Raw genomic sequence first — 24988 nt, forward strand, 5'->3', positions numbered from 1 at the left:
TATGCTAAGGCAGAAAAACCCCACATAATTGTTAAATAATAAACATTAACCCAGCTAACACCAAGTCCCAGACTGTGTTTGACTCTGATAGTTAAGCATCTTGCAGGATGATGAATCAAGTACACTACTCCATGTTTCCAAAACAATGCACTGCCTGCATATTTTTCATTTTAGTAAAACAATTAATCCTAAACAAATCCAAACATTTTATTTGCAAATGCATCTTAATTTCAGTCCAATAATTTGTGAACATACAAGGATAAAGAAAAAAGATCAAAATGAATCCAATGTATCTAGAAAATTTTTGATGAAATGTGGCTGCCCTAACCCTGGCAGTGTTCAAGGCCAGGCTGGATGGGGCTTTGAGCAACCTGATCTAGTGGAAGGTGCCCCTGACCATGGCAACGGGGTTGGAACTGGACGATCTTTAGGTTCCTTCCAATCCAAAAAATTCTTTGAAACATAGATGCAGATTTGTCTTAAAAGAAAAAAGATGCTGGCTGCTTTATCTGATTTGAAGAAAAATTGAGAATTGAAAACACCTCTAGAAAATACTTAATTCAGCCCCCTCTGAAAGAAAAAAGGATTTGACCTCATAACTAATTTTGCTTTTTCCTGGATAGCTATTCTGAAGACACAAACTAAAATTAGGAAAACAACATACTCTGGTTTTACACTGTTTTTCCAAAGAAACAGTTATTTAATTTGTCTATGCAAACTGAGAAAATTACCTGGTCCAATAAACCTAAAAAAAAAAAAAAATACTTTTCCCTCTCTTTTTGTTTGTTTGCTTTTTTCTGGTTTGGGTTGGAGGTTTTTTGGTGGTTGTTGTTGTTTTATTGGAGTTTGTGGGGAGGGTTTTTGTTTGTTTAAGTTTGGTGGGGTTTTTTTTTCATTTACTGGTTCCCTGAATAATGATTGTCTCTGTTCCTTCAGAGCTTACAAAAGGATACAAGCCTAAACTGGTCATCACCATAATATGAAGCAGAACCATGAGTGGTATTAATGCTATACCTGATGTTGAAGGTTTCAAAAGACAACAGATGTCTGTAAATGGGTCTACAATCCTTTCCTTGAAGTCTTATTCTATTGTTTCTCCCTATACTTGACCAGCATACATAGACACATAAAAAGCAAACAAAGAGCAACTAGGCCTCCTATGAAACATTGCATTTTAGTTGTCCTACTACCAAGGGGCCAAAATAGCTAAAAAACCTAGCAAAAAAATATACAAGAAATAATTTCGTAAGGTGGTAAGTTCTCTAGCACATCAAGTTTGGCATTCCATGGAAAAATCATTCTTTGTGGAATGAATATATAAGGTGGCTTGAGGATTTTTTTTCAACAGTATACATTACTGTGACAGAAGACACTTGATAGTGGGGTGAAAAAAAAACCCCAAGACAGGACAGTTCATCTCCTTTAACATCTTTTAAAGATCTGTACATAGTTCACACAGCATTTATTAAAAAAATAAAAAGGCGAAAATCTTTTATTTCATGCCATATTGTAAATCTTATTTAAAAAAAAAATCTATTTTTAAAATCCTTTAATAGTTGCTTTTTCAAAGCACATGATTTCTGAGACAAAACAGTTTCCACATACACCATTCAGTGGTGACAAAAACCTTAAACTTCATACTCCAATCTTCAAGTTAAGCTTGCTGTTTTAAATACTATACTAAATAACAAACACCTTTCAAGACACTTCAGAACAAAGCCCTGCAAGTGTCATGCTTGATGGCACTAGATAAGCTCTGTGGCTTCATGCACCCAGGCATTCTCTGATGCATAAGGTAAACTCAGATACACTTTTTCCACATCTGGGGCTTCACAATGCAGCAGAACATACGTCACCCATGCTAGTGAATGCTGTGGGATGAAATCACACTGCAAAGTGCACCAACAAACTGGCAGTCCCTTAAGACATGGAAGAACATGAAAGTTTGAGGGCCTTTACAGAAAACTTCCAAGAACGGAGGAAGAGGAGAATAGTTTGAAGAAGAGGAACATGGACCCAACAGAGGTGAATGGGACAAAAACCTGATCCTGAAGAGCACTGGTTAGCTGCTGCAAACTAACTGCAAAATACCGCTAATTAGTTTCTGCTGCAAAGTGATTCTGCTGCCCATCAGAAGGGAACACCAGCTTAAAACTTGAGGCTGGTGGGACATCAGGGTGGAGGGCGCTGGCGTGGAGGGTGGGCATGGAATGGCAGAAGGAAAACACAGATGCTAGCAGAGCTGGGGAGCCAGTCCCATGGGAGGCTCTTGTGAAGTCAAGCAAAATGACTCAGATAATAAAAAAGGAAACAGTCAACAACATACATGACCATTTTGCACATATCACGCCCAAAGGAAAAACAGACTGCAACTGCTCAGGGATATCCTGTGTGAGCAGAAGCCTAGAAGTGCCACTTATTTCATAATCATTCTGCTGATGGGGTGTGGAGAGGGAACTGCGGGAAGGGGGAGGGTGAAAAGAGACAGGTTCAAAGATTGCCAATTTCATTTTTCTTCCTTTTTTTTTTTTATCTTCTTTCTCCAGAAAAAAATTATAATGGTAACACTTGAAAAGATGGGAAGGGCACTAAAGGCAAAGGAAGTGGTAATGACCACAACACCCATTCAAGCACGTATAAAGAAACCTAGCGAAAAGACAGAAAGTAGCCAAGAAAGGAAAACAAGCATAATCCTCTGGGAAGAAAACTAAAGCACTCAATGAGCCTGGGAAGAAATGAGAAAGAAAAGTTAGTATGGTAAGCTGTGAGGCGGACCTGACATGATACAGAGCAATTTGTCAGCAAGAAGCACCCATTCCTGTATACAGCAAAAAAGACACACAGAAGCAGGCGAAAAGGCTGCTCTTCACTGCTCCCACTGAAAGGAACTGGCTAGAGTGTGCTACTGTGACTACTTCATTCACACAAATCTTCAAGTGGTGACTGCTCGCGTACCTTTGACTTTGACCTGATATCTGGTACACTCGGGGCAGGGAAGAAGGGTGAATTCCTCTGTCTGATACATTGAATAGTCTGTGCTTGCAACCACAATCCGCTCTCCAGGCCCCCAACCACTAACATCATCCAGAAGATTCAGAATCACTCCACCTACAGCTTCCACCTGGAAGCCTGAAATTGGGACACCTAAGTAAAAAAAAACAAAAACAAAAACAAACAAAAAAAAAAAACGAATAAGGCAAACACAATATAAGATTATATTCACCTTTATATGAAACCATTGCCAAGAAGGTACTAACAGAATATGCATGAGATTTCACCAGCTCCAAAGCCCTCTAAAGTACAGTTCTGCTCTGAAACATGCCCATGTGAGATACCATTACAGACTGTTTATTTGGCTGACCTTAAATAAAACAAAAGGAAAAGACGAAACTAACTATGAATTTAAAAAGAAAATAAAATAATGAATATCATATGGCAACAATCTGCAGGTCCAGCTACCAATTTGGTATGCAAAAAGTTGCCTGAATCTCAGCATCAAACAGCAACAGAATAAAACACTTTACCTAGCTTCTACCAAGTTTTCTTTTAAGGATCATAATCAACATATCAGAACCTTAGAGTTGAAATACATGACTGACAAATTGCTAAAAGAAAAATACCAAACTCTTTCAGCATTCTGTAAGATTCTTTATCTAAATATATTTTAAATGAAGATTCAATGTTATGCTGTTCACATCCTGCATACAAATAGATTGAGAAATAGGTTGTACTGAAAAAGAACTGTGTTCTTACACTTCATTCATAGCAAGGAAAACCAAAAATACATCTTACAGCAGGACTCAGAATATTAAACTGTAAGCAAAAGCCCTAGCAATAAAGTATATACAGTACTTTTTACTTCTTCCCCAACTGCAGGATTTCACAAAACACTTTCCTACCATCGTTCCATTCACTGTAAGCTCTCACAACAAACTTCTGACCATCCACTGTGAAAAATTCTTTCTGAGCAAGAGCTTTCCCACCGGTGCTGTGATTTTCATAGTTTCTCACTGATTCATTACAGGAAGAATTTCCACCACCTATGACACCAACAAAAGCCCAGGCTTGCCTGTGAAAAACAAAAATAAATATTTAAATACAGTGGTCTTCACAAATTCTTCACAAACAGGTAAAGGACAAAAGAAGGAGCACAGAAGTCATAAATAATTCTTAGTCTGCTCTTCCAAATTAATTTTTAAATGTAACTTCAAAATGCAGAAGAAAAATGGGCAGGCCTCATTGAAAAGAAATGTAACTGGATATCCTACATACAGATTGTCAAATACAAGAGCTCTTGATGGAGAAGACTTTAAGGTAGGTTTTTAGCACAACATTCAACAAGATTCACTTTTTCCAAAAGCAAATTGCAAGAGATGAGGACAGAAGTGATACAGGATCCTACTCCCACACAGCTTTACTGGGGCACAGAAGGACTAGGAGCTAATGCCAACGTTCCTGCTACATCCTGCAGCCTTGACGGCATGGTGGCCAGGGTCCCAGGAGACATACCATGTGGGCATTGGGTCTGGAGAGATGAACACCACCATCAGCAGCTGCCAGCAATCACTGTACTGGACAGGCAACAGCTTTTCAACCTTTCAAGATGCTCAGACCCAGGAAAGGAACCGCATACTGTTAAACAACCTTTGCATGAGGGATCATCCTCGCGATGTTTCTGAAGGCTGAGACCAAGGGGTTTTAGTTCCCCCACCTTGCTGGCACCAGCAGGGATGCTCTGCTCAATGCATCCAAGTTTTTGTAAAAGAAAAAATCCAAAATAACCACATGCCACTAAGTTCAGAAAACAAGACTATTTTGCTTTCCTTTACTGCTCTGTAATGCCGTAATTGTGTAGAGGAAACAGTTGAGGTCATCTATTAAAAAGCTGAACAATTTTGCATCATTTAAGTTGAATCACCCCATCTGAAAACAGTGTCTGCTAGCTGGACTGTAGTTTGTTGCTAATGATTGATTCAGAGGCAGATACTAAAACCACCTTCAATTCAGCTGCCTTTATTTCAGTCCCCTCATGATGTTCTGACGATTGGGATTTAAAAGGCCAAATGAAACTGTTTAGAGTTAACCTGTTCATAGGAACAGTACATACTGGGACAGCTTTTCAGTAGCAGCAGCAAACAAGCTGAACATTTCACATACCAGCATTTAAAATAAGCATCAAGATACTTAAATGCATGCACGAAGAGGCAGAAGACGAGAAGGATGAGAGAGTATTCACCTCCATGCCAAAATCCTCCTTCACTAGCTTTACAGGTTTAACAAAATGACCCTGCTTTTCCTCAGTAAGCACTTAAGAGAGCTTCTCCCTCATCTTCTGTGGCAGAACAAGACAATTTTATGTGCTTAAAGAGCTTCTACCAACTAATGCAAAGATACAACAATCAGTTCAGCAGAGAAGGAAGAAAGGCTGCTTCTCCCCAGCTGCAGGCTGCAGAAGTTCCTCATATCAGACAAGCTGGCATGGAGGTCATGAGCAGAGATGAACACCTGAAATCCACACCTCCAGGTCACGTCATGGTGGCTGAACAACCACCACACAGGCTTCATTGCTTTCAGAAGCTGGTACTTACCACAGGTCTCAGCACCTCTGCCCAAACTGCTTCAGAGGCAGTGCTGCAAGCACTTTCCATCCCATGACCACATACCTACATCAACCACTGAAAGAAACATGCTCCTGATGAGAAGAGAGGTCAGAGCATGTCATCCTGACTGACGCCACAATCCGCCTCCGCCAAAGCAGAGGGAGGAAACTGACTGGAACCCAGATGCTGAAGGACAGTGAGGGATAAGAACAGAACAGAAAAACTAAACAACTGATTTCCTGGAAATAGTGGAAAATAGAAACAGGTTATCCAACACCATCTTAACGAAAGCTGAAGAATGAACCAACACCTAGTTTGGAGAGTTGATGTCCCTTTCATTTGTATTCCAACCCTGTGCAACACAAAGCCAAGCTCAGAACATGCACCTCAAAACGTCATTTCCAACAACTGGATGAATGGCATGGCAGTTAAGTTTCCCGATTTAATAATTCCTATTACACTTCTTCTACTGTCCCACCATCCAAAACCTAACCAACTGAAGAGAAGGGTCAAAAGATGCAGAAACACCTTACAAGTGTAATTCAGTAGCAAAGTATTTTTACAGATCAGTTCCCCTGCAGAATCAGTGGAGGGGTTACACACTTTCATTTCAACAGCACATAAGTATAAATAAGATGCCATTTGATACACAGGATTAGCATCTCTCCCCTGTATTCAGTTGGCCTTTCATTTGCTGCTCCTCCAAACATAGTCATATGCATTAAAAGCTTCACCTAGCATTTTTTTTCTGTGTGTTTGAATGAGAAAAAATTCCTTGTTGCACATTTGAATTTCTGCTAAGAACAGTGAACAAGAGCAACTACAAGCAACTAATAAAATCTATCAGACACACACCTAAAAATATCAGTCTCTCTGCTATCAAACTACCGCACACTGAATACTACTACTCTACTGCTGCAGTACTACGTACAACACTGAGAATCCTGCAGAGACTTTAAGAACAGACATCACTGAAGTTTAATGAATGCCTGAAAGGTGGCAGAATCAATATCAGATCTAATCTTCACTTAAAAACGGAAATAAACTACTTACCTGTAACTCAATCCTCTGACAAACTTACTTCCCAGAAGATTTTGAATAGTCACTCTGGTTTCCTCCAGTAGATTTTTAGCAGCTGAATCTCCTACAGCAATAGCAACAATGCGACCAGGACTTCCATTTTTCAGCAAGTTCTGGAGCTTCAAGCTGTCTTCTGAAAACTCATGAGTGTCAAACTTCAGCACTTCTAAAACCTCTGCTGTGTCCTGATCAATCACTCTCACATTTAGTCCTCGGGAAAAATTCTTTTTAAATGAATAATGACCATAGGCCAGCCCTGAGAAATACATAGTCTTTGATAGAAGAGTCCATGATAACTTCTGGTGCCCGTGTAACTCCAGTGTTCCTTCAGGGCCCACACCAATAAATTTTTGGCCAAATTCTGGCACATCAGCACCTTCGTTTGACTTCCCATACAAAATAATAGTTGCTTTGGATTTATAGCGGCATTTCTCTGCTCCAACATGAAGCATTCCACCATCCTTTATCAGGATAAATCGAGTTCTCAAGGTAATATTTTTAGAACCTTCTTTATCATCACCAAATACAAGTAACCCTAAAGGAGAAAAAAAAAAAAAAAATTCTGTAGGTCAAACCAAAATTGCAACAGACTTAGAGAACCAGGTTCTGCAATAAGGAGAACAGAAAAACTACAGGTTTTTTTCCCACATTCATGAATTAAGCTGTTATACTCTTATACATGTTTAAGAATATCTGGGGAAGTAACTCCTACCTATTGTGATTATCTAAGAATTTGGCTGGTTTATTCCTATTTTTTTCTGACATTTTCGTAGAATTACTAACATACAATGACCATCAGAAGACAATCAGATGTACAAGAAAGGCTACTACACAAGTCTTGTTTTACTATGTCCTACAGAAAAGCATGTCAATGCTCCACTGAAAACACTCTACAGTGCTCATTCATCTTTCTAATGGTATTCCTGCTCTGGTAGCAGGCTAGAAAGCAAAAGCAGGGAACTGCTCAGTAAGCTGCAACATAAAATTCCAACACATTTTTCATGTAATCACAGAAGTAAAAACTATGCAGTAAACTGAAGCATGATGTTGGTCTAGCCATTTCATACCTCCATCCTGTATAACTATGGAGTGTACTGTAGCGTCTGAGTTCAGACGAAACAAATCCCCTTTTTTGATAAAAACTCTCTTTTCAGGATCTTTTCCAGGGCTCCAGTTTTTAAGACGAGGATTTTGATCAGGACAGTTCTCTGCAATACAATGTGAAATTCAGCTTTTAAAAACCATGCATCACCATATCAATCAAGGCAGCATTAACGATAAACACAAGCAAGGCAGAGTCAGTCACCCACAAAGGATTACAGCTCCTCTTGTTACAATACTGCAGCCACTGCTACTGTTTGTATCTGAGCAGCCAAAAAGATACCTAAAAGGTGGCTACACTCTCAAGGGTGGAAGGTGTTCTTACATTGAATTAAACTACTGGTAACCACAGACTGAACTGTCAATGTATACTGTTGACAATAAATACTTTCAAACCCCATCTGATTATTTCAAGATTTTCTATATCACCTGTAATAAAGGATGATGAGAGGTAAGTGGGAAGAAGTCAGATCCACAGAAGTCACACTGACCACTAGGTCTTCTAGACCAGCTACCTAGGCCAACTAACATGGTTGTGAAACATCTAAATGTATCACCTACCTCAAGACCTCCGCCTATGTGAGAAAGGCTGATCCTTTCTTGCTTTTACATATCCAAATCACTTCTTTCAACATAGGTTTGCAGGTAAGGGATAAAGAGGGACAAGACATCCTTAGTAAATTTAGTATAACACCTTACTGGTTAGAGCAGTTTCCTGGGAGATCAGACATTTGGGTCTAAACTCATAGTTTGTACTCCTTAGGACGGCAGCTTAAGTACCAGGATACAAACCACACGAGAGCAGTGACACTTGCAGTCCTTGCTGGAACCCTGCTGAAGGTCTGGCACTACTCAGGCAATAACATCATACTACGAGGCCAGAAAAGGAGAAGCAGCAGCAAGAAGTGACAGTGTTGCGTGATTTCAGATGAAGTTACAGTAATATAATATTCAGAACAGGAACATCTTTAGCATATTAAGCAGCTGAGTAATGCAGCAGCATAGACATACTACAAAAGCAGAAACAGGAAGCATATTCCTTGGATTTTCTTAACTGAAAGTCAGACTGAAAATATTTTTCTTAAGAAAAAAAACAAACAAAAAGATGCCAAAACAAACAGGTTAGCAGCCAGACTGAGAGTAACAGTCAAAATAGCCTTTTCACATCTTATCTTTTGGACAAAGACACCCACTCATGTGCTATGCAACTTTGGGGGCAAAAACCTATTAGCAATAGCCCATTCTTGCACAATCCAAAGAAAGCGAAACCTATCCACAAGTTTAACACAAGCCAGCTTTAGTTTTGCTGACAGAAATGCTTTTCCTTTGGTGTTACTCTCCACATTTCAAACCTTTTCCAACTCAGGAAACCCACATAAACCAAGATTTGACTACCAGTGGGAAAAATTTAGCAGAACTGCATAAAGTCAAAAGACATCCAAGTAGCAATATAAAAATAAAACCAAAGGCAAATCTTTTGGGGGGATCCCAAGAAGACAGCATTTGGAAAATTAAATTCAACACACAAGGGAAAGCCAAGAAGCACTACGATCAGCAAGACTGCTGAGCACTCACTGGAAAAATTCAAGTCTCTTGCCTGACTCATGCAGCCCCTTCCCCCAGACACCACACACGCGCACTGTGAAGAAAGTCATATTTCCTGGCTGGCAGCAAAGGGCAATGTGAGGAAACCATGAGTCAGCAACCTGATGATTTCTGCTTAGTGTGATTCACGGGAAAGAAGATCTAGTAACTGTAGATTTTCCTGCTGAGTCAGAAAGAAGAGGTATAGCACAACAGCTAAGAAAACTGTACCTAGTGTACATAACAATCCAGCAGGGAAGCCATCAGCATCAGAAGTAGGCACTCCTGTAATGCAAGCATGCTTCTGAAGCACGGTGGATCAGCTTTTTAGCAAGCAGATCAGATGTGCTCAGCAAATGTATTCTGCAATTCTCCATTAGCAGTTGCCGTGTGGTGCAGGGAAACATCAAGGATCTAGTACTTCACTGTATGTTACCTCTGAAATTACTGATTAGATTTTACAGACCACAGTCATTGCCCCTACAATTACAGTTAAATGAAAACAGAAGCACAGAGGAAATGTTAGGTAGTTATGGCCTTGCCAACATAACCACTCCTCCTGAAAATTTCAGAAGTCAAGCCCTTGCTTCAGAGAATTTTTGTATAACTGGGTAAGCTCTCCTTAATAAGGGAGAGTTTCTAGTAAGACTTGTGGGGTGGGCAGAGAAGGCAGTGAGATTTTTACTAATGGTGGAAGGAAAAAAAGAAACAAAAAAAACCCAAACCAAACAAACAAAAAAACCCACACCCTGAAAAATAATTTTAAAGTAATTCTAGAACCTTCCACATGCTGCAGCAAGGATATAAAATCTGACAAAAGAAAAGGGAAGAAACAGTTCTCAAGATGTAGTTAAACAGTTGTTTTCTACCTGCTTAGCCACCAAGTCTGGAGATTTTAAGGCCTCTGGGAAAAAGTTATCAGTGTTCCATTATGCTCAGCAGAAGTTTATCACTGTTTGGCAGCTGAATCTTCTGAGGATCCTGTTTACCCTGGTCAAGATCCAGCTGAGAGCTGCAAAGGCCAGGCAGAACTCTTTCCCCAAAACTTCCTCAGCTTGTCATCCTGACCCTGAAGTACAAGCCCCTGGAAATGGGGAAGGAAATTGCATTTCCAGTGCTCTCCCTGGATCTCTAGCGTTCAGGACTCCTTATTAAAAAAGATGCTGACAGGAAGATAAAAGCAAGGAGGAAAAAGCCCGGCTGACAGGCAGGAACAGAAATGCCGACAAGTATCATTTTCCCTTTGGGGAAGGTATGCCGGAGGTTTAGGATTTACATGCAGTTACTACCAAGTCTCACATTCCCTCCACTGTCTTTTAAAACAGCTATTAAGAGTACTGACAATATACGGATTTCCAATTAGCCCTTAAGAACACACCTGGCTGGAACTGGTGGCATTGGATGCAGTACTGCATGTGCCAAGTTGGAGCTGAGCATACTGACATTTCAATCTGTTGGGAAACTCTTGGGGGAGTTGCTGCAACAATACTGCAAGATGAAAATTTCAGCCAGAGTTTCCTCAGTGCCTGTAAGAGTTTCTCTTGTGTCAGTGTTTCCAAAGGATTCTATAGGTGCATGTTGGGGATTTTTTAAAGGAGAACACCAGGAAATTTCAGAAAGACAATGGCAAAATTAATGCTGAAAACTGGCCTGAATTCTCATCAAGAAGCAGTGGGAGACAGAAGAAAAGCAGCTAGTTAAGTGCTAAATCCTTAGCCCTTATGCAAGTCCTTACCATAGACAAAAAAAAAAACCATCCATTGTATGACAGCAACTTTTCCTGCAACATCCTCAGTATTCCTGCCCTCACCCCCCTTTCTGCTGTGATCCATCAACCACGTGCTGCACTCAGTGCAAAAAAAGCCACACAATTCAATGCCTCTGGAATGAGCTACTGCAGATGAAGCAAAACCATTCCCAAATCCACTTACACTAAAAAGCAAAAAGGCAAGCCAGCTCCTTCACATCTTTTTCACATCTTCACAGCTTTTAAAGCATAAAGGGACCATTATTTTACGTATCCCACAGCACAGGATAACACTCTACTACTTCCAAAACCCATCATTAAAATCTACAAATTTAGTTAATTAAAAGTTAAAGTCTTGGTAGCAAAACAGAAAGGTTTCCCCCAAAAAAGTACTTCCCAGAGTCAACTGGCTAAGACACCCTTCAGTCTCCTCTGGAACTTGGCTGTTAACTGAAGTACTTACTGTAGTAAGTGTCCCTGTTACCATGATCTGAAACAGAACATAGCAGTAACTTTCCATTTACTTCCCCCCTCACATTTTTTTGTTTTCCTTCATAATTATTAGAACTCAGTAACTTCACCCAAGAACAGATCTCCACAACCCATCCCCAAGAGTGCTGTGGTGGGATGTGTGCATTCATTTTATACTGTCATCTGAGATCTTCAATTGATTACCTGATTTGTTCAGGCTGTGTTGCATTGACTTTGGAAACAGAATCTTTTGAGTTCCTATGCCAAAAGCCACTGAGGAGTCTTAAGTATATTCTGTTGCAATAGCCAACAGTTTCAATTCAAAGCTCTGTTTAGTTTTTAGAAACCCAACTTCTGCCTTAAAAAAAACCCCAAACCAATCAACACAAAACTGCAACATGGTCCAAACTATACCATTAGCTACTGCACCTCACAGCAACTCCTAGCACTATTTGTCCAGATAGATGTACACTTACTGATCAGTGGTTAATCGTATCACCTGCTCATGCTTTATAACCACTGAAACATTTGGTAGGTTTTCCAAATTCCATGAAAATTGTCCAGTTTTCTAAGATAAGCTGAAAAAAAAATCAGGGCTAGTAGATCAAAAATTTCTGTATAAACAAAGCAAATACATACTGTTTGTATAAGTGTCAGAGATTTTTAAATGTTTTTACTTGAACACTCTTTTACTGCCTTCCATAGTTACTCCTTCAACAGACAGGATTTCATTTTGCCTGCAATTTGTGAACAGATCAGACAAATTCTTCTGCAGACAAAAACAATTACACCGATACAACATTTATGCTTCTTTCCCCTCACCAGTAGTCTTTGTTTACTGCTATGCTCTTCTCAGCCCTAAAACACTGCTTCCCTTCCTGTTAAACTGCAGCAAGAATCCTATTTTTGCAGTTCTAACACTCATCTTGATGTTTTATTATTCTAACTTCTAGGGTGATTTTGTTCAGAAAAAAACTTACCGTCTGGAGCATATTTTGAAGCTATTCCCAAAAAAATCCCCAGTGCAACAAAAAGTGAAAGGCTAGAAACGGCAAAGCAAATGAGAGTATTTTTATGCCTGTTGGCTTCTGCCTGGCGGCGGTGCTGATTGACTGGTAAGGGTGGGAGTCTTGCCCGGGCTTCTTGTCTTGCAGAGGTAAATTCAGCTGCAGCATGGCTCTGTGAGGGCGGTGGAGGACGGAGAGGAGCAATTCTCCCTGGGACGTACCCTGAAGACCTGTGACTGCTCCCGTTCTGAGGCCGGAGGAAAGCAGGGGAGCTCCCCCTGATATCAGTGCCTTGCATGTTACAAAGTCACTGGAACACACACATACAGGGGAAAAAATAAGAGACAGGTTTTCAGAATACAGAGCACAATATATACAGGAAAAAGAAACAAAACAAAAAAGACACTTTAAGCCACATGCCATCCTAAGAAGAACAGCCACTGAAACTGTGGCTAGTTACACAGTATCACTCATTTGCTAATGATCATTTGCCATGGTGTAACAGCTTGAAACAACAGTCTATCTATTTTCAACAAAATTAAACATAAAATCACCTGGTATGGGAACACAGTACACAGCACAGACCAATTCTTCATAGTTCCACTATGTATTTTTCACAGTGTTTCCACAATTAACTTGTATTATGCGACTAATAAACAAAGCGAACAATGAGAAAGCTAGCAACCCCTTGCTCCCCAGAGTTATGCAAAGAATGCCTAGATGTATTTTTTCTGCATGCAGAAGCTGAACAAACTCCTCATTGTTTTACTTTGTGGAAAAAAAACTGAAAGAGACAAGTCCTCCTTCCACACTGGAAGCAGTAAAAAAGCATTTATATTTAATACATAAAATATCAAACACAATTTTATTTATACTCACACTGATGACCCTTTGTCAACACTTCTGAGTAGCTGAGACATACAGAGCCTGCAAACTCTTCATTAACTCACAGTGAGATCTGATTGCTAGTAAAGGTGCATCAGGAACGGTCCTGTAAAAGTCATCTGCATCTTGTTCAATAAACCTTGTGGTTTTTCTCGTTGCAGAGATGCCTGGATCTGGACACAAAGGCTGGAAGCAACATGACTGCTCTAGATCTCTGTACCTATCACCAAGAAGTGTGTGCAACTTTTATTTCAGTTACTGGTATTGTTATGCTTTCCTTACTGGTTGCTTCAGAAAAAGACAAGCAAAAACATCACTGCCCAGGCAGTCCTTGCCAGCACTTCCAACCCACCACTTTTCTGGTTTAAGAGATGCAAAATTGGATCTGTTTTTTGTCTTTCTGGTCAACTGTGTTGTATTGTATGGAGTATTCACAAAGCTGGCATGGGATTTTTAGCTTTGGGTGAGTTGTTTTTTTTTTTTTGTTTGGGGTTTGTTTGGGTTTTTTTTTTTAACATTTTTAAGACATGGAATTTTTTTGAGAAGTCTGCTCAAGTTTCACCTAACTGAAACTCAACTTTCTAAACTAAATCCTGAATGGGATTTAGGCATTGGTCATGTGTATTAAATAGCAAAATGAACTGGGAAAATAAAACCTACCAGTAACAGAAAAAAATAAAGATCCCCTTTCTCTTCCATTAACAAAGGGAAGTCTGAGCTATACATTGAAGTGCCAGGCACGATGGTGAAAGAGAAACGTGACAACTGTAATCTTATTCTGAGAAGTAGCAAAGAAGCCTTTTGTCTCACATGCTGCAAAATTTGATAGTTCACTGTTTCAAGGCAAGAGTGGTTATTATAGAACAAGCCTGGATTACCCTTTTATGGCAGACAATGCACCTCCAGATGTATGCACCATGACAATAAAGGCACAGAAACATTAACTGGAGTAAGCCACGCCAGTGTGCAAAATTCATGCCAAGTCTTCCAGCAACGTTTCTTGCACCTGTTGTAGCAAATTGATTTTCACCATTCTCCTTTCTGTTATTTGAGAAACTATTCCCCAAACCTAATCTTCTGCTCTCAAACTTAACTGCCCAATGCATTATGAGCACTGTGGAACAGCTTGCTTTCAACACATGTAAAAGCTTTTACACTCAACCAGTCATCTTCCAGCAGTGAAAATTCAATAATTTCTATGTTTTAAAAGTGGTGTTAAAAGCCGAAGAGAGAATGAGCTTTTCGACTACTCCAAAAGACAGTTATTTATGTCAAACTGAAACAAATAGTTAAATATCTTTCTGATTCAAAATTTAAAGAACTCTGATCCAGCACTGAGATTATTTTTTCATGGTTTGCATCCTCAACTCCTTAAACTTGTTTAGAAAGTTTTCAGTTATGGCCTTTATCACACTGACAAAATAACTACAGAGTGTTCCTCATAACGTGCTACAACGAGTTAATGTGTTTTTTAATTGCTTAGCTATATCAAATAAATCCAGAATGCAAAATTTGACTTTTATAAAATGGTTTTACAATTTTTCTTACTGAGGCCTCTTACAGTACTGCTAGTCCTTTAAAGAAAAAAAATGATTCATTACAAGACATCGAAAACACTTGTGTCATATTTCAATAAACTTATGTTTCGTACAAAGCATTCCGCCTTCTTTGCAAGCCTCGTTCTGCAAACTGCGAAAGTTTTCCAACAATCCCACTCAAGTGCAAACACAGGTCAACCCAAGGCCGGGTGGAGAAGAGTCTGCAAAACCAGTGTCTTACCCACCACAAAATAAAAACAGTGAAACAAAGCCAGAAGGAGATACTTAGCACAATTAAAAGATTTGCTACAAAATTTTCAATTACAACTGGAGTAACCATTTCAACACTTTCTTCCCTCTTCCTGTGTTATCTGAAATTCTCGAGCCAAAAGAAGGATCTTTCTAACCCGTAAAGCAGCTACTGGCTTTTCTTTAAAGTTAAGACTTGTTGATAATCTGATTCAAATTACTGACTTCTTTTACTTTTTTTATTTCCAACTCTGTGGAACTCTTCAGATACTACCCCACAAATGTAAGTGTAGCAATAGGCTATATGGCCAGTTATGTCCAGGAGAGTACAGTTATTTGGTTACACAAATATAGTTAGAGAAAAATGGAGGAGACAAACAAATCAAAACCATTTAAACCATACAAATACCACATTTCTTTGCAAGTTCCCATGCCCCTGAATTTGTCCGTATGTTCCCATGCCCCTGAATTTGTCCATATAACACTTTTTCTTGCTGCATCCAATGTAAACACAAGGAAATGGAAACGTTGACATCAAAGACCCCAGGAGACCACTTGCAATTCAAAACACCAGAGAGGACTGCTCTTGTCCCCAGGATCTCCTAAACCCACAGAAGAAGGAGGTCTCCTAAAGGAGCATATAATCTGAGCATCTCCTCCTGATGGTGCAGTCCTACACAAGAACACCACTACTTCTACAAACATACTGTAAGTATGCAGAGGAATTGCAGTATTTTACTTTGCAGCTTGCTTCTGAGTGATTTCAGTAAAAGTCAAGCTCTTGCACAATACACAACTCATGAGAAGCCCACAGGAGAAGGGAAAGGGACAAGAAGTCAGTATTAAAAAGCTCCTAAGTAGCCACAACTACTAAATAGAACATGGTATAAAGCAAATTTCTAAACTATGACATGTACACGTTTACAAGCCTCCAAGCTGGTGAACTACAATGGAGGCACTAATTTCAGGACAGTGTTTCAAGTGCTTCAGAAGCCCTCAGTTCAAAATAGTTATACAGACACTAATCCGTATAAACCTGCTACTTATCATGCCATTCAGACAGCCTTCTATCTCAGTATTCCCAAACATCTTGCCCTTCAGCCTCCAACAGGGTATTGTGCAGTAATTACAAATCCATTATTCACCACAGCTTTTAGTCAGGAGCACATGTAAGTATGTGCTCCTAGTTTACCACTACCAGGGAAGCTCAGAGCACACAGATTTGGCTAGAGCATTTCAGATGCTTCAGCCCAGTATGTACTTGTTACCACCTGCCTGCTGGACAGCTACACTATTTGCATGTCCCTCTTTTGCAAGACTAGCACTACTCCACACAATGCAGATGTCTGCTTATGCACCCCTTCCCACAATATAAGCAAGCATGCAGTTCTCATACTGATCACATGAACCAATACAGTTTAAACCACCTTAAAAAAAAAAAAAAAAAAGAAAAACATTATTTGCACATCATCTAAGTAAAAACAGAGATTACCGTCCAATCTGGCTCTGACAACAGAGCATCTGATCTGCGTGGACAGCAAACCCTAGCAGGCAGACAGCACCAAGCCACTGAACAGGCTGCAACATCTCCATTCTCCTCATGTATTCCTTCACCGCTTTTAACTTGTGCCACTACTACACACTCATACAAGCCTCAAACTTACTTTAAGGATGCATAGTTCACAAGTCTTAAAAATAAAAGGAAAAACAGACAAAAAAACAAAAACCAAAACCAAAAGACCAACACTTATGTTGCTTTGGGCTTTCAAACACTACCAGTTGTAGTGCTGACCTATTACCATACTGCTTAATCTCAGAGTATATAATCGCCATTAAGGAAAAGGCTGAGAAAGGGTGGGGGAAAACCACACACATCAAGAAAACTATTTCCCCATGCAATACAGTGCCATAATGGTTACTGCTGGTTTCCTGGCACAGCCACTTGTCTGGTATGAGATCAAAGAGTCGTGAAAAGCCCAAGAAAAGGGAAAGGGACAAGAAGTCAGGATCAAATAGCTCCTAAGTAGCTACAAGTACTGAACAGAAAGTGACGTAAAGCAAACTCTTGAAGTATGACACGTACACCTTTACAAGCCTCCAAGCTGGTCAACTACAACGAAGATGCTAATTTCAGGACAATGTTTCAAGTGCCTCAGAAGCTCTCAGTTCAAAAAATCTTCATCTCATCGTGAAGAAAATTCATGGCTCCCAGCAGACGCCTGGAGTGCCCAGATGCTTTGCTATCCGATTCCACATTTTCTTCCATTGCCTTATCTTGAAATTACACCTATTCACTATGATAACAGACAGCATGTTTTTAGCTATCTACTCTTCCATCTGTGTGAGCAAAAGCTGGAAAGAATCTGTGCACAGTAAAACACACTAACACAGTTAAGTAACTGTTGGAAATCACAACAATGCTTGTAACAGCCTGAAAAATCCCAGCTGACTAAAAAAATTTTAAAAACTCTAGATGTCTTCCACCATGTTAGTTGTTTGCTGCATGCCACCACTGAGTTTCCTCCCTTGCCCAACAGTTTCCGGAGAAAATCAGAGAACAAAGTGCAACAGCCAGTGAGAAATACACATACAAACATGGTAAGAATTACAGAACTTTGTTTAAAATAAGATTTTGTACCAGATTTTCTGAGTTTCCTGTGCAGCAACTATTAATTTTCACAGAATTTTTTGGCACAGAGAAAACACACAAAATTACATGATACACAACCACTGCAAACTACTTGAGTGAGGACCTCATTTCCCGAAACAAGTCCTTCCAAAGTACCACAGATCAAGAGACACATGTGTAAGCATGCATAATATTTACAGTATAAGACAGAAGAAATCTTCATCAGCTGGTCTAATGAAATGTTTTGAGCACACAAGTCTCTCTCTGGGTCAAAACCAGATTTCAAACCTATATACAAGTGGGAAAGTTTAATTACATATGTTTAGGTGATACACAAAACAGTTTAGTTATTACCTATGGATTGCACTGGGACAGGGGCTAGAGGATGGTAAGAAGATTGCTTCCCAAGAGAAGGAGACAGGTAATTAGTAGCCTGTGGAGTATGAGTTTATCTTTGGGAACAAGTATGAAATTACAGCACTTCCAAGTAAAAACACTCTCAGGTTCATGGTTTATAGCATACAGGAGAGCCATGAATTTAGTTCCTAGTCTCTTCTAAAGATGTTTAGTAGACCTCCATTAAGGATGAGGCTGAATGATCAGAGGCAAAGTGGGGATTTGTACAAGAGATATGGTTTCCCTCTCAAATGACAACCAGGTTTTTGTCCTTCACCTTTTGTTTGTGTGAATGAGCTCAGCAAAAGTCATTTGACTTCACTTACGTAACTGTCAGGAAAGCATTTGATGCAGCAGATGAAATGTCTAACTCCTCAGAAAGTTCATGTGAAGAAATCTAGTGATTTCCATGGCTCTTCTACAGAGATGTGTCTTAACTGCAGAAACTGCAGTGACATGTTGGTCTTTTCTAGTTTTTGTACACCAAACATTATCCTGCAAGCATTCAAGTGTTCTTAGCTGACCTCAAGACAGCTATTTTCAGCCTGCTCCAGTATGTTTGTAACATCTTCAGATCTCTCCCACCGAAACAAAGCAATGTAAGTTAAAAGCCACAGCCTCAAACTGTGGTCTATCTAAAATGATGCCTGACACTTCCAGTGACTTCAATTTTTCCCCTGTTTCTTTATAACACAGTTATTCTTAGTAAACTGCTTACAAATTGGGGAACTTTATCCTGTGTTTCACTAACTGTTAAAACAATAGCATGTTCCAATGAAGGAAATTATTTAGAAAACATTTGTTTCTTTGCATTACAAGTGATTGACCAACGACTTGAATGCAGAGGATCCAAGAGAGTACACCAGGAAATATGGCACATGTACTGATAGGCAACGTGAATGTAATAACTTTTACTGTTTCTCTCACTTTCAGAAATGAAAGATTTAATAATTTGCATAAAACATAAAGAGTGGAAATTTGCATTTTAACCATGCATCTGCCATTAGCCTGCTGCGTGACTCACGGCTTATTTGGGTCCCAAGCCCATAACATGAGAAAAATAGCAGTCACTAGCCTCACAGGGACATTGTGATGGTTAGTTTACAGAACACTTTGGTCTCTCTCAGCTCAGGGAGTGAGCAGAAGCCCACTTTTAAGCACTCTCTCATCTGAGCACAAGCCCACTTTTAAGCAAATAAATAGCTCTGCTTAAGTCGACAACTTCCACTGTTTAAAAGTAATGGATTTGCAGCATTCACCTCAGAGAACCTGAAGATTGGTAGGGAGAAAAAAAAAGCTAAAAACAGGGAAAAAAAAGTTTTAAAACTACTTTTCATGTTGATGATAAGAAGTGGTATCACAGATATTTGCGGTCTCTGGAAGAACACAAATCGAATATAAACCTGCTGCAGCTTAGAACTTCATTGCAGAAATATTTTTATGCAATGGTAATACACCTCATAGAAGTGAAGTCCAGTTCTGACACTACCTTGAATCACTGGAAACAAAGCCTGCAATCCATTCGAGGAAGGCGATATTAGATATTAGGTGATATTAGGTATCTATTTTCTCATTAAATTGGAAAAGCTCTCCTAAATAGATAATAAGCATTTAGGACAGTACAGAATATAACAGGCAGTGGGGAAAAGCGTCAGTTCCCATAGTTAGCTTTGGCCAACAGACATAAGCATGACTACTCCCGAGAAACTAACTGTATTGATAAAGCTACTTAATGATCAGTGTGTTGGCATGTTTAATTATATGTAAAACACAAATCATTAGCATAGCATGCTGTTTGCCATATCAGTATGTGAATTTCTACTTCTTACTGGTTCTTTGTACTTGTCCTTGTTTTCTTCTCAGGTAAAGCTCTCAAGTTCTTGCAATTTCTTTCAGTCCAACCCAAATTTCAATACATGATACGCCACATCTTACTCTACTTACTTGAAGGATCGCCTCTGCAGTTTTTAATTGTGCATCAGCCACAAAGAAAACAATGCTGCTTGAGAAGCTGAACTGCTGTAGCTGCACACCCACATTATTTTAATGTCATCTTGCATTTGTATGAGCCAAGTTAAATGAGTTTGCATTAAAAGATAATTAATCTAAGAGCTCCAAATCACATCCACTGAGAAAACAGCTGTGACATCAGCACCTCTTAGCTGTCTGAACCCCCAGGGGATTCTTCACCCTGGAGAAGGATGACAAAGACAGAGGACATAGGACACAGGTCCATAGAGTCAGAAGCAACACTGAGAATGCCAATGACTGTTCACGTATCTTCACTAAATTAATAAAAATTAAAAAAAGAAAAAAGAAAAATGCAGACATAAAGAGGTTTCTGAACCTGACTCAGCACTGGATGGTATAGACGTTAAGAATTTATACAATTTATACAAGAGCAGCAAGGTCACAGAATAGAATAACCCTGCCTCAACCTTAGGAATTCCTTGAACCATAAGCTGTCAGAGGCTGGCAGCAGTAGTATCATTACCCTTACCAGACGTATTATTCATCACAGTCAGACATTGAGTAATGGACTGGACAGACACTCTGCGGCCATTCTTCTACTGTGCTGTAAGATCTCATTTAACTGTCATCTTCTGCCTCCACCTCTCCAAAATCATCTCCTCCTGCAAAGGCCAAACCCCCACCTCAGCTCGCCCACTGCAATTGTATGTTGATGTATGTTGACGATCAGCACAAAATACAGCTTTACCTGATGGCATAAATTACTGACATATGTTAGCTGAAACATAGGAACAGTTTTCATTTTGCTGTAGGAATGGTGGGCTCCAGCAGAAGGGCAAGGCACATACCACCTAAATCTGTGAAAGCACAAAGCCTTAAGGTAACAGCTTATGAAAAGAGTTTCTACAGCTAAACTAACACAGGATAACATGACAGTATTCTTGAATGCCAACATCCTCTATGGCCCTAAGGTAGTACAGGAGTTGCAGAACTATCAGAATTGAGAGCATGGTGAATAACATACAGTGATTTAATGTACACTGATAACACACAGTGGAATCACAGTGTATTTGTGGTATCTCAAAATAGCAGCAAGTTTTCAAAAAGCAAAACAAAGACTTCTAATCCACCATTAAGTATGCATTCTGCTGAGCTGGTGGCTACATTCATACTTGGGATTACTGTGGTAAATTCCTTTCTAGGAAGCTCCAAAAACTTTGCACCTAACAGCCAAGCCCTGCAATATTCTGCCAGGTACAGCGAGACATTTTGTATGACTACACTACTCTTTACTCTTTTCCTTCTTAATCCCATTCACTAAATAGATAGAAGAACTAATAGTATAATCCCTTTTGTTAACCTACTTCACAACAAAGGAATAAAATCGGTTACAAGTTTTCAAGTATGCATTTTTTAATATCTTCAGTATTTCCCCTCCATATTGGCAAATTCATCGGTTTTCTCCCTCACATCTTTCTTCAAGGTATAATTTTCTACTCCCTCATGATTTCCTTTCTCAGTATTACTATTCCAATAAAATATTTCTGTGGATTTCTACACCCACATCCACAATTCATTCCCATTTGCCTTGCCAGATACATCTCCATTAAGTCAGTAATGAAATCCTTTAAAGTAAAAATAAGCTGAGCAAGGATCAAGTCTAATCATGATTGATTCTAAACAATAAACTGTAATGTATAATAAGAGATTTTAATCACATTTTGATGTATACTTTGGATGATTTTCTAAAGCTGCCTTGCTAATGCAAAAATTAACTACTGATATATTTCAGACTATGCTCCTATCATACAATTTTTTAATATACAGAAAGTGAGATTTATTAGGTTATAATTTTCCCAGTAATTTCCGTCTGAATTTTTAAATCACTCATGCAAGCACGCAGAAGGTGAAGAACAGAGTCACTGTGAGTACTGTGGGATGAAGTTCCTTGCAGAGATGCATGATCATAGAATCACAGAATGATTGGAAGGAGCCTCAAAGATCACCCAGTTCTAACCCCCTGCTACAGCAGGGATACTTCCCACTAGACCAGGTTGCTCAAAGCCCCATCCAACCTGACTGAACACTTCCAGGGATGGGACAGCCACAGCTTCTCTGGGCAACCTGTGACAGTGCCTCACCACTCTCACAGTAAAGAATCTCTTCCTAATGTCTAATCTAAACCTACCTTCTTTTAGTTTAAAGCCATTAGCCCTTGTCCTGTCCCCACATGAACACGGAAGTATGGAAGGCTGCTCTAAGTATTGGAGCCTTCTCTTCTCCAAGCTGAACAAATCCAGCTCTCTCATCCTGTCTCCATAGGAGAGGTGCTCCAGCCCTCTGAACATCTTCATGGCACTTCTCTGGCATTGCTTCAGCAGGTCCACATCTCTCCTGCATTGGGGCCCCCGAGCTGAATGTAGTACTCTGGTTGGGGTCTCACTAGGGCAGATCAGAAGGGCAGGATCACCTCCCTCAACCTGCTCTCCACATTCCTTTTGATGCAGGCCAGCATACAGTTGGCTTTCTGGGCTGCAAGCACATGCTGCCGGCTCATGCTGAGCTTAAATGATGCAGATCATCAGCTGAGGAGCTCCTTTAGCTGCGGGGCAGGGGTAGCAGAGATGCACCTCTACAGCGGTGAAGTCTGTAGTATCAGCCCCCAGCAAACATCAAGGAACAGGTTCTCTCCCCCAACCAGCTCTCCCAGTTGCTGTGTAAAGCAGCATGTAGAAGTGGAGCTCTGATCCTAGCACAGTGGTGGTAAGTGCCTTCCCACACGTAAAGAAGCAAGGAGCTACCGCATACTCAAAAGGTAAAATATACATAGCTGAGTCACTGAATATATAATACCCATGTTTCTTTCCTCTTGTGAAGGAAAAGCAACAACCTGCAGAACGCTGCTCATTTTCTGCAAACAAGACTTCCACACCAACAAGCTGAACTGACTTACTTCAAAATGCACAAAACAACATGCTAAAACTTTTTTTAAAACAGCTTTTTCTGCAATGTGCTGGACATGTGATAAAGGAAGTTAATGATTGTGCTTGGTATTAAAAGCATATTAGTAAGTTATCTGTAATTAAACAACATTTCTAATCCAGATTGTCCAAGATATGTAGGCATCTATTTGTGTCTTTGGTGACAAGGATGCTGTTTTGGAGTATTTAAAACAGACTGAGAAGCACCTGTCCCACTTTTCCTTATCATTACTCAAGAAAGTAAAACCGTGTAACCTCCTTTCAAGTACAAGCTACTGGAACATGTATCAACTCAGATTAAAAAAAAAAAAAACAAACAAAACTTAAAAAAAACCAAGCAAAATAAAACCAAGCTCTAAAAGAGAAGTCCCACAGTTTGTTCTTCAAGCATCTAGGATTAGTAGATCTCCTTGTGTGGTACCTATATTTTTATATACTAGGATTAGTAGATCTCCTTGTGTGGTACCTATATTTTTCACCTCAAAGGGAAAAAAAACCTTTCTGTTCCCTTGCCCCATCCCCTGGTTTGCCAGCTTGGAAGAAATGTGAAGTGTGGCAGCAAATAATAAGTCTTTCAGTCGCAGGACCAGCTCCAGCTGGGAAATCTTTAGTGGATTTTACAGCACCTTCTGAAGACAACAGTTTTTCCACACAGGGGTCACCATCCTCTATTGCTTAGTGTCTCCAGCAATTAGCAACAAGTCTGATGAACAGGTTAAAAGCTCCCAGTCAGATCTCACCACCACCTCTCCCCAGAACAATACTTTGGGGTTAAAATAATGCTCATAATTTTAAAACCCTATAGTTCACCACTAAAAAACCACCTATCCACATCTCAAAACAGCATGCACCACAGCTAGGACCCAGACCAGATGCTGAAATTCAGAAGACATCTCTGCAATATCATTTTAGCAAGGACCTCATGGCCCTCCCCTAGTCATCACCCCCATCCCTAACCCTTAACCCTAACCCCTCCTCCCCCCCAATCACCCATTTTATTCCTTTTCTTCCTGAATTCCTCTGTAGCTGGGGCATTACTTGTGCTTTAAAGAAAACTGTTATTCTTCAAGAATAGCTTTGCCTACCTTGATCCCCTGGCACACACTTTGAAGGATGTATTAGTAGGGAAAGAGCAGGAGGAGCAGGCAACAAACCTGATCTGACAAAAGATTTCACATTCATGCAGGCAGTGCGCAGGATCCATGTAGACAAAGCACCCCTGAGAGCTACAGACTCCTAAGAACAAAGATGAACCTCCCCTCCTCCCTACTGCTACCCGTAGGCCATTTCATACCAGTAATGTAGATAAACTGCTGATGAATCACAGAAAAGGATTTGCAAAATTTGACTGATGCCAGCCAAAACTACGAAGCACTTTTTTATTTCCCTTATTGCATTGTCTTTGTAAAGCCGCAGGCACTATTTCGTTTTTCTAACTACTCAGGAATATACAACCTCTTCCCTTTTAAAGAACCCGTGCCACTAATTCACATGTAAAATACAAACAATGATAGTATCTTCAGCACACACCCGTCATCTAAGATGCGATGTAGCACAAATGTAGGGCACTCATCACCGCACGCCCTCTATTACTAGACGAGCTGAGATACGTAACTCCTACGCTCTTTCTTCCATGCCTCTGTGCAAGTAAAGTAGGCTGACGGTTATCGGGCACAGGAAAGGCAGTCCATAATAACACAGGCACTCCGGAATGCCTGCCACGAAAGGTCCTAGCGGAGGTACAGAGCC

At 39.9% G+C, this 24988-nt stretch overlaps 2 protein-coding genes across 5 annotated transcripts in view; one reads left to right on the top strand and one right to left on the bottom strand.

Moving 5' to 3' along the window:
* Positions 1-24988, bottom strand: part of CEMIP2 (cell migration inducing hyaluronidase 2) — a 57717-nt gene that overhangs the window by 25819 nt on the left and 6910 nt on the right. For 3 of the 4 annotated variants that reach the window (XM_062641344.1, XM_062641318.1, XM_062641324.1), the window contains exons 2-6: positions 12564-12900; positions 7748-7888; positions 6654-7215; positions 3900-4069; positions 2956-3144 (exon numbers count right to left, since the gene is read on the bottom strand). In XM_062641344.1, the coding sequence (XP_062497328.1) occupies positions 2956-3144; positions 3900-4069; positions 6654-7215; positions 7748-7888; positions 12564-12888 (1387 nt within the window). In that variant the 5' untranslated portion in view covers positions 12889-12900. Of the gene's footprint in view, positions 1-2955; positions 3145-3899; positions 4070-6653; positions 7216-7747; positions 7889-12563; positions 12901-14135; positions 15705-24988 lie in introns of those variants that run through there. The other variant, XM_062641334.1, reaches the window with a different exon arrangement.
* GDA (guanine deaminase) overlaps positions 1-24988 on the top strand; it is a 157339-nt gene that overhangs the window by 3362 nt on the left and 128989 nt on the right. The window lies entirely within an intron of this gene.

This window comes from Pezoporus occidentalis, unplaced genomic scaffold (genome assembly GCF_034315485.1).
Source record: "Pezoporus occidentalis ecotype Australia unplaced genomic scaffold, CSIRO_AGI_Poc_V1 ctg117, whole genome shotgun sequence".
Lineage (NCBI taxonomy): Eukaryota > Metazoa > Chordata > Aves > Psittaciformes > Psittacidae > Pezoporus > Pezoporus occidentalis.